Source organism: Theropithecus gelada, chromosome 20, assembly GCF_003255815.1.
Source record: "Theropithecus gelada isolate Dixy chromosome 20, Tgel_1.0, whole genome shotgun sequence".
Classification (NCBI taxonomy): Eukaryota; Metazoa; Chordata; class Mammalia; order Primates; family Cercopithecidae; genus Theropithecus; species Theropithecus gelada.
In genome coordinates this window covers 42,498,638-42,517,284 of record NC_037688.1, presented here as the reverse complement: position 1 = coordinate 42,517,284, position 18,647 = coordinate 42,498,638, and the positions used below count along the sequence as shown (strand labels likewise).

Sequence of the window (18,647 nt, the reverse complement as noted above, 5' to 3'; positions counted from 1 at the left end):
CCATTGCCCTCCCAGGCCTTTCGCTGCTCAGACCCTGGGGTCACCGCGTATTGTCCCTTGGAGAATCCACAGGTCTCCAGCCCAGTATAAGGGCTCATGAAGGCCACACCACCCAACCTCCAGGGCAGATGTCTTCATCCTCAGAGCATTTCAACCCCGGGTCCTGGGACTCTCATTCTATTTCTGATTTTACAATGGAGCTAAGTCAGAAAGTGTGCTCTGTTTGAAGGGCAGCTTAGCATTACAGTTGTATTATATGATCTGAACCCTGGGGAACATCTACAAAGTGGAGACATCCCGTGGCCTTTTCCATCTGAGAAGGCGCCTCAGCCCATTCAAATGAGAGGATGTTTCCTCTGTGTTCCCTTCCCAAGAGGATCTACCAGGAACTTCAGTGACAGGTGTTGCCAGGACACCCTTTATTTTATGCTGGGAGGCATCATCCTCCACGGATCAGTCATTTGGGGTTAGCTGCCTGTAGAACTGATTCCCGGGACGAACCCGTTGTCACGTATCCACAGAATGGAATGCTGCATAAGGATTTGAAAGAATAAACACACACACTCCACAACACGGCTGAGTCTCCAACACATGACACAGACTGAAAGAAGCCACAGACACCCAGGACCACACCCCACCATGGCGCCATAATTTTGCTGAAAAAGCAAAATCAGAGCAACAGAAAGAAGCTCCCTGGTGGCAGGGGTGTGGCTGGGAGGTGGAGGGAGAAGGACTGACCACCAGGGCAGTAATGACATGGGGTGGTGATAGTGTCCTCCGCTTTGATGGATGGTGGTCGTGATCCTGTATGCCTTGGCCAAAACACATCGTGTACTTCTTTTTTTCTTTTTTTTTTTTTTTTAATTTATTTATTATTATTATACTTTAAGTTGTAGGGTACATGTGCATAACGTGCAGGTTTGTTACATATGTATACTTGTGCCATGTTGGTCTGCTGCACCCATCAACTCGTCATTTACATCAGGTATAACTCCCAATGCAATCCCTCCCCCCTCCCCCCTCCCCATGATAGGCCCCGGTGTGTGATGTTCCCCTTCCTGAGTCCAAGTGATCTCATTGTTCAGTTCCCACCTATGAGTGAGAACATGCGGTGTTTGGTTTTCTGTTCTTGTGATAGTTTGCTAAGAATGATGGTTTCCAGCTGCATCCATGTCCCTACAAAGGATGCAAACTCATCCTTTTTTATGGCTGCATAGTATTCCATGGTGTATATGTGCCACATTTTCTTAATCCAATCTGTCACTGATGGACATTTGGGTTGATTCCAAGTCTTTGCTATTGTGAATAGTGCTGCAATAAACATACGTGTGCATGTGTCTTTATAGCAGCATAATTTATAATCCTTTGGGTATATCCCCAGTAATGGGATGGCTGGGTCATATGGTACATCTAGTTCTAGATCCTTGAGGAATCGCCATACTGTTTTCCATAATGGTTGAACTAGTTTACAATCCCACCAACAGTGTAAAAGTGTTCCTATTTCTCCACATCCCCTCCAGCACCTGTTGTTTCCTGACTTTTTAATGATCGCCATTCTAACTGGTGTGAGATGGTATCTCATTGTGGTTTTGATTTGCATTGTGTACTTCTTTTTTTCTTGAGACAGAGTCTCCCTCTGTCACCCAGGCTGGAGTGCAGTGGCCGGATCTCAGCTCACTGCAAGCTCCGCCTCCCGGGTTCCCGCCATTCTCCTGCCTCAGCCTCCCAAGTAGCTGGGACTACAGGCGCCCGCCACCTCGCCCAGCTAGTTTTTTGTATTTTTTTTTAGTAGAGACGGGGTTTTACCGTGTTAGCCACGATGGTCTCGATCTCCTGACCTCGTGATCCGCCCGTCTCGGCCTCCCAAAGTGCTGGGATTACAGGCTTGAGTCACCGTGCCCAGCCCACATCGTGTACTTCTAATGGGTGGATGGTATCATGTACCTCAATAAAGCCGATTTTTTATTTTTATTTTATTTATTTTGGGACAGAGTTTCACTCTTGTCACCCAGGCTGGAGGACAATGACGTGATCTCAGCTCATTGCAACCTCCGCCTCCCGGGTTCAAGCAATTCTCCTGCTTCAGCTTCCCTAGTAGGTGGGATTACAGGCACCCACCACCATGGCTAATTTTTTCTAATTTAGTAGAAATGGGGTTTCACCATGTTGGCCAGGCTGGTCACCAACTCCTAGCCTCAACTGATCCACCTGCCTCGGCCTCCCAAAGTGCTGGGATTACAGGTATAAGCCACCTCACCCAACCTAAAAAGCTACATCTAACATCATGCATAGAAAAGATGACAGATCAGGTCCGCCTTACCTTGGGCAGTGAGTTGCTGGCTTTTCAAAAGGGCACAGCTGAGCAACGGTGGTGTAGCAGTCCAAATCCTGCACTGTGAAGAGAAGCAAGGGGGAAAGGGTCAGGTCCCAGCATGCCTGGGCCTCAGGCTACGGGGCTGTGAAATGGGCCACTAGACTACCAGGGCCTATGGGTTCCCTGGGCCCTTGAACAGACCTGGGACTAGGACCCAGCAGGCTCCTCGTACCCCACCGAGGGGCACTCAAGAGATGAGACCAAACCCACGGCCTGCGTGTGTCTGCAGGTTGAGGGTGTTGTCACCCCCAGTGGTTTCTCTGTGGGGCTGGTGGTGCTTTTCATCTGAATGGTGACTGTCTTATTTGGAAACTTTTCCTGACTTGATCACCTTTGCTCCTTATAGTAGGTGTTACTCTGAGTACGCAGATGAGGAAATGGAAGCCCAGAGAGCTGGGAGTGCCCCTAGAGGCCTCCCAGGACTGAGGTGGGAGCCCAGGTTTCCGGTGCCTGCTCTAGAGCTCTTGCTGACATGCCACCCACCTCCTGCTGTTAGTCAAGGCACATTCATCCCTGCGGAGGGGCGAGGGTTTTTTTTTTTTTTCAAGGTCATTTGTTGTGTTTAAACAACAGAGGTAAGGAAACAGTTCTAATACTGGCCACCTGTGATCTTTGACAGCATGTCTTTATTTAGTCCAGGGCTAGGTAAACTTTTTCTTTTTCTTTTTTTCTTTGAGACAGAATTTTGCTCTTTTTGCCCAGGCTGTAGTACAATGCCACGATCTTGGCTCACTCCCACCTGTAATCCTAGCACTTTGGGAGGTTGAGGCGAGTGGATCACCTGAGGTCAGGAGTTCAAGACCAGTCTGGCCAACATGGCAAAACCCTGTCTCTACTTAAAAAAAAAAAAAAAAAAAAAAATTAGCCAGGCATGGTGGCAGACACCTGTAATCCTAGCTACTCAGGAGGCTGAGGCAGGAGAATTGCTTGAACCCATGAGGAGGAGGTTGGAGTGAGCTGAGATTGCACCACGGCACTCTAGCCTGGGTGACAGAGCAAGACTTTGTCTCAAAAAAAAAAAAAAAAAAAGCAAGGGTGTCCAGTCTTTTGGCTTCCCTGGGCCACACTGGAGAAAGAATTGTCTCAGGCTACACATAAAATACACTAACACTAATGATAGCTGATGAGCTACAAAAAAAAGGTCCATGCATAAATCTCATGTTTACAAATTTGTGTTGGGCCATATTCAGAGTCATCCAGGGCCACATGCAGCTGATGGGTTGTGGGTTGGACAAGCTTGATTTAAAGGCACAGAAATACATTACACACACACACACACACACACACACACATATATATATATATATATTTTTTTTTGAGACAGGGTCTTGCTCTGTCACCCAGGCTGGAGGAGGAGTCTAGTGGCATGATCATGACTCACTGCAGCCTCGAGCTTCCAGGCTCAAGCAACCCTCCCATCTCAGACTCAGAAGTAGCTGAGATACAGGTGTGTGCCACCCTGCCCAGCTAATTTTGTGTATTTTTTGTAGAGACGGGGTCTTACTGTGTTGCCAGGGCTGGTCTCAAACTCCTGAGCTCAAGCAATCCTCCCGCCTCAGCCTCCCAAAGTGCTGAGATTACAGGTATGAGCTACTCCATCAGCCAGACACATAATTACTTAAGAAAAAAATTAGGTTACCAAATTGTATGTAACTCCATTTCAAGTTTTAAAAGTCATCAACGTATATATTACCAATGTACATACTTCTAATACATAGAGAAAACAAACTGAAATATTTGCCAAAGTGTTCACCATGGTTATCTCTGGCTGCTGGAATTTAGGTCATCATTACAAAAAAAAATGTTCCACTCCATGTTTAAATTATCTGGAATAAACAGGCATTCTTTTTGCAATAAGAAAAAAAGCTACTACATATTTTAATAAAGATATCTAACTAGAACTTTTGCATGGAGGGCAAATGATAAGAGTTGCTGTCCCAAAACAATGGCATGGTCTGCTGGCAGAGCTCCGGGGAGGAAGCTGGAATGGCTCCTACATCCCTGCTTGCCTGAGATCATTTTAGTCAAGGGCGCCGTGTGGGCAGCTATGACCCATCCGCTCACTTCTGGTTGGAGCGTGCTCACCCATCGTGCATCCCACCTTCCAAATGAATATACACTGAGCAATGTAAAAAGCTGGGCCAGAGACGGCAAGTAAGCGCCACACACTTCCCTTTACCTCCTTCTCTTGTCCATGGCAGACATTACTAGTCTATCAAGCTCTGTTTTCCACTGAGCTCAGATGGAGGCCTCAGAATCCTTCTTAACACTACACTCCAGGTAGCCATTACCAATGGACAGAAAGTGGCACTCCCAGTGAAACCTCTCAGCCACTCTAGCCCCAGGCGTCAGTACGTCTGTGACCTTCAGCTGGCAACCTCAGCCCTGTGTTTCTGGTTCAGTGATCTCGGGCCAATTTCAAGTCCAGATATTCTTAGAAGCTGGTTAAAGAAATGACATCTTGAAAAAGCCTTGACAATGATGAGAACCATAATGTTCACAGGCAGGATAAACATTCTATCAGTGACTCAAGGAAGTGAAATTTCCACAAAAATCTGAGATAACCCAGGTATTATGGTTGCAAAAGAGACTGGCCAGCTTACCTTTCACTTTTGACACCATGAATGAGCTGGAAGGTTTGTATTTGCTGTTAAGAGAGAGAGAAAAAAAAAAAAGCCATTAGGTAAATGCAAATAGAATCATTTCTCCAAGTGAACATTTGCTCCTATACTTATCTTATTTGCAATCTTGACTTGACACTTTTCTACTTGTTTCCTATCGGCCTGAGAGCTCTTAGAATGTTCTAGAGCAGGGTATCTTAACTTTTTTTGTATCAAGGACTCCTCTGGTAGCCTGGTGAGGCCTATAGACCCCTTCTAAGAATAATGGTTTTCAAATACATAAGATAAATTTAATCTAAGCACAGCTACAAAATAAACGAATTTTAAAAAGATAAATTTAAACATTATAAAGGAAGTTAGTTATTATATTAATATCATGATCAAATTATAAAACCACATTTGCATTAGAGTTAGAGCTGCGGGTTTGGTTTTTTTGTTTGTTTGTTTTTTTGTTTTTTTGAGACAGAGTCTTGCTGTGTCGCCCAGGCTGGAGTGCAGTGACACTATCTTGGCTCACTGCAACCTCCGCCTTGGGCTCAAGTGGTTCTCCTGCCTCAGCCTCCTGAGAGTAGCTGGGATTACAGGTGTGTGCCACCATTCCTGGCTAAATTTTGTATTTTTAGTAGAGACGGAATTTCACCATGTTGGTCAGGCTGGTCTTGAACTCCTGACCTCAGGTGATCCACCTGCCTCGGCCTCCCGAAGTGCAGGTGTGAGCCACCACGCACGGCCTGTGTGATACTTTTCAAACTTTCAACAACACTATCATAAACAGGAAAGCTGTTTCACAGAGCCCCGATCACAAAGTAGTTACCTGAGGGACTGCACGCCATGTCTCTCGGACTTCACGAAGAAGGGGACCTTCCCGTTCCTGGTAATGTCCACCAGGCCTCCCTTGTCGTCCAGGACTCCGTAGTGGATGGCGGCGCGGCATATGCTGGACGACTAGCGGGAAGGGGAGGGAAGATCAGAGTCATATTCTCAACCTCTGTTAGCAAGTTTCACCAGAAATACCCAAACATTTGTCCTCAACTCACTAAAAGCCTGAAGGACAAGCCAAAACTCACCCTACTCCTGCCTCTCGCCTCTGTCCATAACCACACATTTGTTCCTGGGGTTGCTTACCTTAAAAACTCATCCGAGTTGCTTTACAAACTAAGAACAGTGACAAACAGCCCCTTCTCCCCGCTTAGTCCGCTGTGTGAATGCTCCGTCTAAGACGGAGACTGGCCTTCAGGAGGATTGGTCCCCGAAAGTGGCTTTGCTAGTTTGTAAGCCCATAAATATACACCCGCCCCAGTTCTAGAAATGCCAGGTTTGACTAAGGAGTGGAAAGAAAATTTTTTCCTACTAAAGCCAACCACCTGCTTTAAACATATGCAACGGGATCCCACACAAGCCATGGAGAGGAGGACTGGCCACACTCACGCTTTCATAGAACAGGGTTCCAAAGATCTTCGCCTTGTGGTTCAGGCAGCCTGCTGGGCACTGGTACCTGACAAAGAAGAAACAAAATGATGTTCAGAGATAAGCACGTTGATTACATCTCACAATGAGTTTATCATTTTTTCCATCGATAGCTCTATTGCTAAATATAGAAAAGCTTCATTTATGCGGATTCCATTGTTTCTGGACAAGTCAGAGTTTACCCAGGCGCAGACTGAAGTTCATATTCACACAAGCACAATACAGTTGTCCCTCGGTATCCATGGGGGATTGGTTCCAGAACTTCCCTAGGATACCAAAGTCTGCAGATGCTTGAGTCCCTTATGTAAAGTGTCCTAGTATTTGCGTATAACCTTTGGTCTTTTCCCATATGCTTTAAAGCATCTCTAGATTACTTATAATACCTACCACAAGGTAAATGCTATGTAGACAGTTGTTACACTGTATTGTTTTTAAAATTTGTACCAGTTTTTTATCATTGTATTGTAATACCATACACTTTAAAAATATATATTTTTGATCTGCAGTTGATTGAATCCGAGGTTGGTCGAATCAGAGGCTGGTTGAATCCACAGAAATAGCAGGTCAACCATAGTCTTTTTTTTTTTTTTTTCATTAAAAACAAACAAGGCCAGACGTGGTGGCTCACGCCTGTAATCCCAGCCCTTTGGGAGGCCAAGGCAGGCAGATCACGTGAGGTCAGGAGCTCGAGAGCAGCCTGGCCAACATGGCAAAACCCTGTCTGTACTAAAAATACAAAAATTAGCTGGGTGTAGTGACAGGTGCCTGTAGTCCCAGCTACTTGGGAGGCTGAGGCAGGAAAATCACTTGAACCCGGGAGGCAGAGGTTGCAGTGAGCCAAGATTGTGCCACTGCACTCCAGCCTGGGCAACAGAGCAAGACTCAGTCTCAAAAAACAAACAAAAAAACCCCAAGATAGTCTCACTCCATCACCCAGGCTGGAGTACAGAAGAATGATCACAGCTCACTGTAGCCTCAACTTCCTGGGCTCACGTGATCCTCCCACCTCAGTCTCCCAAGTAGCTGGGACTACAGGTATGTACAACAACACCCAGCTAATTTTGGGGGTTTTGCCATGTTGCCCAGGCTGGTTTTGAACTCCTGGGCTTGAGCAATTCACCCACCTTGGCCTCCCAAAGTGTTGAGGTTACAGGCACAAGCCACCATGCCTGGCCTGCAAGGATTTTTTAATAGGGTAAAACTCAGTGATGGTGCTGCTATTCATGGAAGTATAAATCACTCTGAAGTTTAAGAAAACCTTTAAGAAAGACTTAAAAACCTTCATATCCATTAGCTCTTCAGTTTCCCTTGTAAATATATATTCCAAGCAAAAGTCAGAAAGCCAGACCTGCAAACGTATCTCAACTGTTTATTTATTTATTCTTTTTTATTTTTGAGACAGAGTCTCGCTCTGTCACCCAGGCCAGAGTGCAATGGCGCAATCTTGGCTTATTGCAGCCTCTACCTCCCAGGTTCAAGCGATTCTTGTGCCTCAGCCTCCCGAGTAGCTGGGTCTATAGGGGTGTGCTACCATGTCCAGCTAATTTTTGTATTTTTAGTAGAGACGGGGTTTCACCAGTTGGCCAGGCTGGTCTCAAACTCTTGGCCGCAAGTGATGCACCCGCCTTGGCCTCCCAAAGTGCTGGGATTACAGGCATGAGCCACTGTGCCTGGCCCCAACTGTTTATAATGGTGAAAAGCTGGAAATAAGCCAGCAGGTAGCAAAGCGATGGCTAAACACATTCATGTACAGTTGTATGTCAGAGTATCACGCAGTCACTAAGCAGGAAGTCTGTGAGGAATACTTGGAAAATACTAAGTGAAAATACATAAGCAGGTTAGGCACAGTGGCTCATGCCTATAATCCCAGCACTTTGGAAGACCAGGGCAAGTGGATCACTTGAGGTCAGGAGCTCGGACCAGCCTGGCCAACATGGTGAAACCCCATCTCTACCAAAAATACAAAATATGAACTGGGTGTGGTGGTGTGAGCCTGTAGTTCCAGCTACTCAGGAGGCTAAGGTGGGAGAATCACTTGAACCCAGGAGGCAGAGGTTGCAGTGAGCTGAGATCGTGCCACTGCATTCCAGCCTGGGTAACAGAGCAAGACTCCAACTCAAAAAAAAAAAAAAAAAAGAAAAGAAAATACATAAGCAGCATTAGCCTCATCTATGCACAGAAAAAAAGACTGGAAGGAAATACATCAAATTGCTACTGGTATTGATGAGATTTTGGGACATATTTTTTTCTTTCTACCTTTTTGTTGTTGTTATTACTTTCCTGAATCATTATTAATGAGCATAGATACGTTTTCAAGTCAGAAAAAAAAGCCCACTGACTATTATTTTGTAAAAGCACCATGAACAGAAAACAGATGTGCCAGACTGTGGGCGGCCTCTACAGCAAGACTCAGGATACTCCCACCATGGCAGATTGGGGCTGAGTAACTCTTCTTGACTGCAGGCCTCTAGCAGCCTTCATGTGGACAGATTCCCACCTCCTCCCTGTGTGGGGAGTGCCCCACCCACCCCAGCTCTGGAACTGCCTCGATGTTGTCTGACAAGGAATGTTCTCCAACACGTGCTCACCTTTTTCCACTGAGTACTACTCAGGGGAGAAGCTCTCATGATGCGCTTAGCGTTCAGAAAGATGCATCGCCACAAAAGGACAACTCCAGCTTCTTGGCAGCCCACACTGGGCAGTGCACACGGCAGAGGCCCCTGCCAGGTGCTGCCTGCTTTTCCCCAATTCGCCCAGCATGGAGACATGCAAGTGCTACCCTAACACTGAGTGAGAGGTTTTAGGCACTGTTATTCCACCGCTAACTGTTGACACATCGGGCTCATTTCACCAACAAACAACAGCAGCACATGTGAGCCCAGTGAGCTGCCTCATCCTGGCTGCTCCAAGTCCCTCTCATCACAGTCCGGCCAACGTCTAAGTGAAGTGTTCTCCTGGCAAACTAAATTCCAAACCCTTGTGATATAAAACCGAAGATTCCACCTTCCCTTTTTAACATGCGCTTTAAATAACTCGATTCAGCTTTCGGCTAACTGATGCCAGAATTCGTAGGAAGATGAGCAAGGTCCCCTCTCCCAATGACATGGTTTTCCCATTTGACTCAGGGTGTGCATGCGGCGGCTGCACCTGTTGGCTGCTTACTACCACAAAGAACAGCCCGGCAGTCACACTGCCAAAACCAAACTCGTTCTTTTTGGCAGACAGTGTTCATCATCTGAATGACTGCATCAGCTAGATGGATTTATTCATCTACCATGGCGGGGATACAGGGGTGGCCCATCCGTCCAGTGGGGCCCACTGGGAGCAGCCTGCGCAGATCCTGCAGCATTCCCATAGGATCTGCCAATGGCCGAGGCGAGCACGTGCCCGGACACTACCCAGCCCTAACCCCTGTTCTGCTTGGTGAGAGTAGCTTGCTAAATATGCAACAGCAGAACAGCCCAGCACAGGCTCAGAGGCCGCAGTGGCGGGACAGCCCAGCACAGGCTCACCTGTTACACGTGGACCCTTTGCACTTGTCCTTCATCTTGGTGTCACATCTGACGACTTGGGCTAGGAGAGAAGTGCAGAAATACATGTCACGGCACGAAAGCAGGAGAGTGAGAAGAACCTTCCCCATGCTGAGGGACATTTTGGCACATTCCGCAATCCAATCCGTGCTATTCTAAGAGCAAGGGCGATGCCTGATGGTTGAAGGCTTCCGCTGGGGGCTCAGACCCCAGGCCCACCGCTTTACAGTAGCAGAGTGACCTTGGGCAAGTTACTTCCCCCTGAATTTCAATTTCCACATATGAACAATGGGGACAGCGACAGTACCCACCTCCAAGGGCTTTTGTGAGCACTGACAGAGAAAGTGAACTCTGGCCTTGGCAGGGTGCCTGGCATACACTATGTGCCTGTGGTCCCACAGGGCTCTGCAGGGCAGGCCTCCTGAGGGGGTAGGGAGGACGTTGCTCCGAGTCTGTGGGGCGGGGGACCCAGCCAGGCTCACCCGAGTCATCTCCCCCATCGCCAAGATGCCTTTTGCAAAGCTTTTTGCTTTATTTTATGGGAACATATCAGTCTTGGAGTCATGTTATAGTTTGAAAAGGGATATAAACGTATGTTATTGAAAGAAACAATGACACCATTTTGAACTCCTGGACGGACGAGGCCTCCGCATATTTCTTGGTCAAAGCAAGCTACAGAATGCTCCAGCATCATCTGAAGAGGACAGAAAGCCTGGTGGGGGCAGGGGAGACGGTAGTTATGAAAAGAAGAGAGGAGCCGGGCGCGGTGGCTCAAGCCTGTAATCCCAGCACTTTGGGAGGCCGAGGCGGGTGGATCACGAGGTCAGGAGATCGAGACCATCCTGGCTAACATGGTGAAACCCCGTCTCTACTAAAAATACAAAAAACTAGCCGGGCGTGGTGGCGGGCGCCTGTAGTCCCAGCTACTCGGAGGCTGAGGCAGGAGAATGGCCTGAACCTGGGAGGCGGAGCTTGCAGTGAGCCGAGATCGCGCCACTGCACTCCAGCCTGGGTGACACAGTGCGAGACTCCGTCTCAAAAAAAAAAAAAAAAAAAAAGAAAAAAAAAGAAAAGAAGAGAGGGGCTCTGAGAAGGCGAGTGTGAGGCTGTTCCTCAAAGAGGGGTCCAGTTGTAGGGCCTTTGAGGCTTGCGGGGCAAATGGGGAGAGCCAAGGGCATCCAGCCCAGGCCTCCAGCCCCGCCTGAGCGAAAACAGCCCTCCACAGCCCCAGACCTGCAGAAACAGCGGCTGCGAATGAGGTCCCGCAGCAGTGTCCAGGGAAATTGAAGGTGAGCTGAACTCCACCCTGGGGAGGTGAAGGCAGGGAGAACAAAAGCTTGGGCAGCTGAGGTGCCCGGGGAGCCAAAGGGCCAGAGGTGAGCAATCCCTAATATTTTGTGGATTCCTGGAAGTCTCACGGGGAAACATCTCCCCTTCTCTATTAAAAATACAAAAATTAGCTGGGCATGGTGGTGGGCACCTGTAGTCCCAGCTACTCAGGGGGCTGAGGCAGGAGAATTGCTTGAACCATGAAGGCGAAGGTTGCAGTGAGCCGAGATCGTGCATTGCACTCCGGCCTGGGTGACAAGAGCGAAACTCCATCTCAAAAAAGAGTTGTAGGCAACTCTGCAATTATCTCAATGTACAGGGAGGCCTCAGCTGGCACTGGGTGACCCGCGTTGCTGCAGCTCATCCTCCGGGCAAGCCTGATGCGGCATCACTATCCCCTACTTCATGGATGCTCAACTGAGTCCAGAGCCAGGTCCTGGTGAGGAAGGAGTGGAACCTGCCAGAGCCAGCCTGGACGCTGCCTGCCCTCTGCGGGGCCAGCGCCTTCCAGAGGAACCCAACTTCAGCCCAGGTCCCTTTTGAAAGGACAAGGGAAGGTCTAACCTTAAAATACCTGTCTGGGGGAAAAAAATGCCACCCAAGCGCAAGTCCTATAATGCTTGCTTTTGAAATGACTTAAAAATATCGTTTTTGAAAAACGTCTTACGGTTGTGCCTCCATGAGCTTCGCCGCACCCTGTTTCCCACTGTTTGTGGATTTGCAGACCTAAATCCACTAGCTCCCCTCCTCCACCCACCCTGTCCCCTTTGGAGGTGGCTGGGAGGGCAGGCGGGGCGGAGGAGGGCCCAGACTCACTCATGTAGTTGACCGCAGAGGTTTTCTTGGGCTTGGTGGGTCTCACCACCCTCGGTTGGAGCCAAACATGGTTTTCTTCAGGAATGGGAGCCGTTTCCACCTCATTCATCTCGTCCGTTTCAGGTTTTGGAGTGTAGTTTTCTTCTTAATATTGGAGAGGGAGGAAAAAAAATAACACACTGGGATTCAACAAAAACGCAGTTCGGGGGATAAAAAAAGCAATTTGAAAACGAAACGTGTTTGAGGTTTGGTTTTACAAAGAATCATTTCAGTGGCAAAGAGAAAGTTACATTTCAGAACAGACCTGGCCAGGTGGAATTCTACCAGCCCAGATGAGATGGGGACGCTCTCCGCTCACTGCGTTTGCTTTGGACCCAAGACCAGCCAGGCTGCCCAGAGGTTAGCAGGCCTCCCGCCCACACCTGGGTTATCATAATGCTTTCTTGTCCCATCTCCTCCTCCACCTGACCCTCTGTCCCCACAAAACAACTTCAAGAAGCTGCCTCAGGCCGGGTGCAGTGGCTCACGCCTGTAATCCCAGCACTTTGGGAGGCTGAAGTGGGTGGATCACCTGAGGTCAGGAGTTTGAGACCAGCCTGGCTAACATGGCAAAACCCCGTCTCTACTAAAAATACAAAAATTAGCTGGACATGGTGGCGGGCGCCTGTAATCCTAGCTACTTGGGGAGTGCTGAGGCAGGAGAATCGCTTGAACCCGGGAGGTGGAGGTTGCAGTGAGCTGAGATTGCACCATTGCAGTCCGGCCTAGGTGACAAAAGCGAAACTCTGTCTCAAACAAAACAAAACAAAACAAAACAAAACTTCCTCAGCCACTGGCCCAAAGCCATGGCGGACCCCCAGGAAGTCCCCTCCCTGTCCCTGGGTTTTCACTGGGGAAGGGTCTTCCTCGTCATGCACCCACCATGGCGCACAAAAGCCAGCCTCAGTGCTCCTAGACCCCAACTGCACCTCACACCAGCCCATTTCCATCCCTTCTCTCCCCCTGCCAGTCAGGGCCACTTAACCAGCTCAACTGTTACTTCTGTACTGGAGTTTCCCTGTCCGATAATGTCACGCTCAACATGTAGAACTATCCGACTATCCAAAAGAACAATCTTTTCCTTATTCAAGGACATGGTATATTATTATTTCTCCAACTATGACCACGACCCATGTTGTAAAACATTTTAATTAACCAAACAGATTGCACTTACTAAACCTCAGTTAGCTTATCTTCCAGTTTTCAACCTGAAGGACAACTACAAACTGCTCACCAGAACCTGCAATCAGACCAGCAGGATACCAATCTGTAAACTCCAGCTAAAGCAAAGAACCTGCTACTTTCATTTGCCAGAGCGGCCCTGATCAAAGACAAATTCAGGAGCGTCTCTGCTGGGGACCGTGAATACCTTCACTTATGGCACGCCCCTCCCGTGCCCCAACAGATGTCTTTGGACCAGAGTTGGAAACCTGTGGCCTCCAAGCTCCCCAAGCAAAAAAGGCAATAGATGTATGTGGGTGACAACAATTTCAAGGAGAATAACTAGAGCGCCCTCGCAGGTCTCTTTGTGGTTTTGGATTAAAATCCAAGTTTCAGGGCCAGGTGTGGTGGCTCATACCTGTAATCTCAGCACTTTGGGAAGCCGAGGCGGGTGGATTGCATGAGGTCAGGAGTTCGAGACCAGCCTGGCCAAGATGGTGAAACCCTGTCTCTACTGAAAATACAGAATTTAGCTGGGCATGGTGGCAGGTGCCTGTATTCCCAGCTACTTGAGGGGCTAAGGCAGGAGAAGTGCTTGAACCTGGGAGGTAGAGAGGTGGAGGCTGCCGTGAGTGGAGATCGTGCCACTGCACTCCAGCCTGGGTGACAGAGTGAAACTCCGTCTCAAAAAAAAAAAAATCCAAGTTTCATCAAGTGTTCCTCAATCCCAAAGTCTTATTTCCACTTCTTAAAATACATGAGCTTTCTTTGCTAAAGGACAGAGCAAGTGTTTTGTGTCCACACAACACCAAACAGCCAAACGAGGGGCAAATGACTGACTCCCTGACGCCTTCCCAGGCTGGGGTATAGCTGCTTCACTGGCCGGTTTCACTACCCTACAATCACCACCCCAGGTTGGTCCTGTCCCACAAGCGGAAGGGACGCGTTTAAGTCGGAAGGTGGGAAGCCATTCTGAGCCCCAATTCTAATCTTGGATGTGCTCATGGGTCACCCTGCACTGTTCCCCAGCAGCTTGCTCGCAGCTGTCATTTCCCCACCACCTGCCTCATCCACCAGCTGCAAACTTCCAGAGGCCAGGGGCCAGCCTGCCTCATACCTGGCACCCAGCACTCAGCAGTTGCTCAACAAAATTCACCGAACGCATGAATTATCAAAACCCCCAGAGAATCCTGTCACCTAAAGAAAAGAGCATATGTCCAGCAACAGAGCTTAAAGACATTCAAAAAGGGAACTCTGAAAACACCTCTGGCAGCAAAAGCTATCTGTGGAAGCTTCAGGAAGACACCGGGTTTGCAGAGGCTGCCTGGGCGCGTGTCTGTTCTTCCCGTCAATGAGGCTATTCAGGCTTGCCCCCACTGAGAGCGGGAGCTGGCTCGAGAATAAGCCGGGTTTTCTTCCACTGGCCTTTAGGATGTTGAGACCTCATAATCGCAGCTTTATTTAGCTGAGGAGAGTTTGGTAAAGCGGTCTAAAGCATTTGAGGACTCTCTATTTAAGAAAATGGGCAGACAGACAGTCCTGGCTCTCACACCCACATGTGAAAAGTAGAAGGCTTTACCCGCAGGATGGGCTGGATCCGAGTACCTCCTAATGAAGACACCTTGTATGGCCCAGCACGGGCCCGGGGAAATTCCGTGCAGAGGTCACGGCAAGGTTATTCTGTGCCCCATTCTGCTCCGGGCTGGGGTCTCAGGGCATTATCTATATCACTCTGCAGATTCCCTCCTGGTTCTAAACCTGGTGACCACACTCAGAGCTAACGTTCACCGAGCACTGGCCAGATGCTGGCTGGGCCCTCTCCGGCATTTTCTTTCTTTCTCTCCTTCTCTCTCTCTCTCTTTGTGAGACAGAGTTTTGCTCTTTTTGCCCAGGCTGGAGTGCAATGGCGCAATCTCGGCTCACCGCAACCTCCACCTCCCGGGTTCAAGCGATTATACTACCTCAGCCTGGGATTACAGGCATGTGCCACCACACCTGGCTAATTTTGTATTTTTAGTAGTGACAGGGTTTCTCCATGTTGGTCAGGCTGGTCTTGAACTCCCGACCTCAGGTGATCCACCCGCCTCAGCCTCCCAAAGTGCTGGAATTACAGGCATGAGCCACCACGCCCAGCCATCCCTGGCATTTTCTCCTGTCAGCCTCCCATTTGCCTTCGGAGGCATGATTGGCCACATTTCACAGATGAGGAAGAAGGCTCAGAGAGGGCAAGGGCCCTGCCCAGGCTCACACAGCTGGGAAGTAGCTGGGCTGGGAGTCAAACCACCTTTCCCCGAAGCCTGCGCCTTCTATCACCACACAGGCGGGGGTGAGAGGGGAGAATACCTCTTTTTTATATCCTTAGCCCTGCTCCATCTCCGTTAGAGGTCAAGGCCTTACCAGGCCTCCTGGATATGCTCTTGGTAAGTAGCTTCTACAGAGAAGCTGCTTCAGAGGAGACTTGCTGCATGATTAGCTAGGGAAATTGGGTACCTGCCGAGGAAAGTTGGATACTTTCCACCAAAAATTTAAAAATTAGTACATGGGGCTATGTTGGTGGACGTAAACTGGCATCTAAGGTCTCTGTGCACATTTGTTCTTTGAAAATGCCCCTCTGTGGCTATTGGCATATTTATTCAAACAACACACAAGACACCCCTGCCACGTGCCCCTGGAGGCCCTGGAGTGAGCTGGCAGCTGAGACGACAGGACGATCAAGGTTCCCAAGGAGTCTGGGGGAGTGATGAACATGGGGCAGGTGCACTGTCTGTCTGTGAAGTCCAGGAAGGCTCCCTGGAGGCGGGGGTTATACCAGGACTGCCACAGGTGATACATGATCCAGACCCAGACGGTCTGTCTTAGTGTTCAGATCGCTCCTTCTTCCAGCCCCATCCCCACTTAGGACGTCTCCTCTCCCCAGTGGGCAGTCAGCCATGAACAGCTGGCTGGGACAACAGAGGACCTGGGTCCTGAGGGTCTGGGACCCCTGATCTAGCCCACCTGTTCTTCACTCCAGAGCCCACCAGCCTGATCTCACGTCTACCCCACCCTCCCCTGCCAGCAGAGCCCACCCAACTCTCTGCAAGTCCTCTCGGTCATGACAAGGCTGCCAATGGAGACACACACACACACACACACACACACACACACACACACACAAAGCCTGAGCCACAAGAGCATGGTCAGCCCCATGGCCCAGCCATGCCCCGTCGGGGACATAACTTCTGGGAGCCTGAGGAGATATCCCAAAACATGACAAACGTTTTAGGCACCAGAAACCTGTGTTATTTATAGTAGCAGAAGTGGAAACATCCTAAATGGGAACCAGTGAAGAAATGGTGGGCAGGCGTGATGGCGCACACCTGTAATCCCAGCACTTTGGGAGGCCAAGGAGGGAGGATTGCTTGGGAGTTTGAGACCAGCCTGGGCAATATAGTGAGATCCCATCTCTACAAAAAACTTAAAAAATTAGCTATGGTGGCATCTGCCTGTAGTCCCAGCTACTTGGGAGGCTGAGACAGGAGGATCCCTTGAGCCCGGGAGGTTGTGGCTACAGTGAGCCAAGATTGCACCACTGCACTCCAGCCTGGGCAACAAAGGGAGGCCATGTCTCAAAAAAAAGGTGAACTAGGTAGAAAATCACATCGCCTCCAACAGCTCCAGTCCTGAGAGCTGAGGGAATGGGGGCAAGAAACCTCTAGCACAGTCAGGGAGCACGAGCAAGACACACACATGAAGGGGAGGCCAGTGGGGGCAAGGACACAGGAGTAAAGGGCCAAACAGCCCGGGAGGACTGATCCTGCCCAGCCGTCCATGTTGCAGGTGCTTCCCACTAGTGAGCTCATTTGGAAAATCACGTTGTTTGCTTTTACATTCTTATTCAAATGTCTGTTTTATATTTTTAGAGTTGGGGTCTGGCTGTGTTGCCCAGGCTGGAGTGCAGTGGCGCCATCATGGCTCACTGCAGCCTCAAACTCCTGGGCTCAAGTGATCTTCCCACCTAAGCCTCCCAGGCCACAGCCAGGACCAGAGAGCGCATGACCACACCTGGCTGATTTTCTATTTTATTTTTTGTAGAGATGGGTTCTTGCTATGTTGTCCAGGCTGATCTGGAACTCCTGGGCTGTGATGGTTAATACTGAGTGTCAGCTTGACTGGATTGAAGGATGCAAAGTATTGATCCTGGGTGTGTCTATGCAGGTGCCGCCAAAGGAGACGAACACTTGAGTCAGTGGTCTGGGAAAGGCAGGCCCACCTTTAATCTTGGTGGGCACCATCTAATCAGCCACCATAGCGGCTAGGATATAAAGCAGGAAGAAAAATGTGAGAAGGCTAGACTGCCTTAGCCTCTCAGCCTACATCTTTCTCCCATGCTGGATGCTTCCTGTCTTCGAACGTCAGACTTCAAGTTCTTTAGCTTTAGGACTCAGACTGGCTTCCTTGCTCCTCGACTTGCAGACAGCCTATTGTGGGACCTTGTGATTATGTGAGTTTAACACTCCTGAATACACTCCCCTATATATATATCCTATTAGTTCTCTTCCTCTAGAGAACCCTGACGAATACAGATTTTGGTACCAGGAGTGGTTCTAGAGGAACAGAATATTAAGGATGGAGTTCTTTAATTGGTTTTAAGGTTTCTGGAGTTGGCTGCTTAATATGACTGTACCCTAAAATGCTAAGGACTCTACTTCTAATAGTATGGAGAACACTGGGAGTCCTTGGCATGAGCTATTTGGAGAGTTATGCAAAATAAGTGCATTTGACACTCCTGATTCAGCGCTCGTGAGAGGGAAGGAGTTCAGTGACTCTAGACATAATACCTTTGACTATATATGGAGAACCAAGGAAAATAATGAGGCTGGTTGGTTGCTTCTACGTTCACTGGACAAAGTGATGAAAGAAAATGATGAACTCAGGGATTCTAACTTCCAGCTTCAGAAGAAGATACTGAGCCTCAAATCTGCTAAGACTGCCCTGAGTGAGTCTTATCTCCTGTAGAGAAAGAGCTGAAATTGTGGAAAAACAGACACAAGCTCTTCTCATGCAAGTGGCTGACCTGCAATGAAGGTGCATGCACAGACACCTCGCTAGGTGTCTACTTATTAAACTGAGGCCATTGATTGGAAAAGAATGGGACCCTGAAACTTGGAATGGGGATGTGTGGGAGGACCCTGATGAAGCTGGGGACACTGAGCTTATAAATGCTGATGACCTTTTTTTGCCAGAAGAAACAGGTTCCCCATCCCCAGCAGTGGCAACATCTCCTTCCTGACGCATGCTGCCACCAACCTTTCTACCTTTGTCTGAGGG

General features: G+C 48.9%; 1 protein-coding gene across 3 annotated transcripts in view; it reads right to left on the bottom strand.

Moving 5' to 3' along the window:
- The window catches only part of CRISPLD2 (cysteine rich secretory protein LCCL domain containing 2), an 88,187-nt gene that overhangs the window by 30,037 nt on the left and 39,503 nt on the right, over nt 1-18,647 (bottom strand). For all 3 annotated transcript variants that reach the window (XM_025370551.1, XM_025370552.1, XM_025370550.1), the window contains 6 exons: nt 12,138-12,281; nt 9,975-10,035; nt 6,424-6,490; nt 5,810-5,940; nt 4,978-5,021; nt 2,321-2,393 (listed from right to left, as the gene is read on the bottom strand). In XM_025370551.1, the coding sequence (XP_025226336.1) occupies nt 2,321-2,393; nt 4,978-5,021; nt 5,810-5,940; nt 6,424-6,490; nt 9,975-10,035; nt 12,138-12,281 (520 nt within the window). The remainder of the gene's footprint in view (nt 1-2,320; nt 2,394-4,977; nt 5,022-5,809; nt 5,941-6,423; nt 6,491-9,974; nt 10,036-12,137; nt 12,282-18,647) is intronic.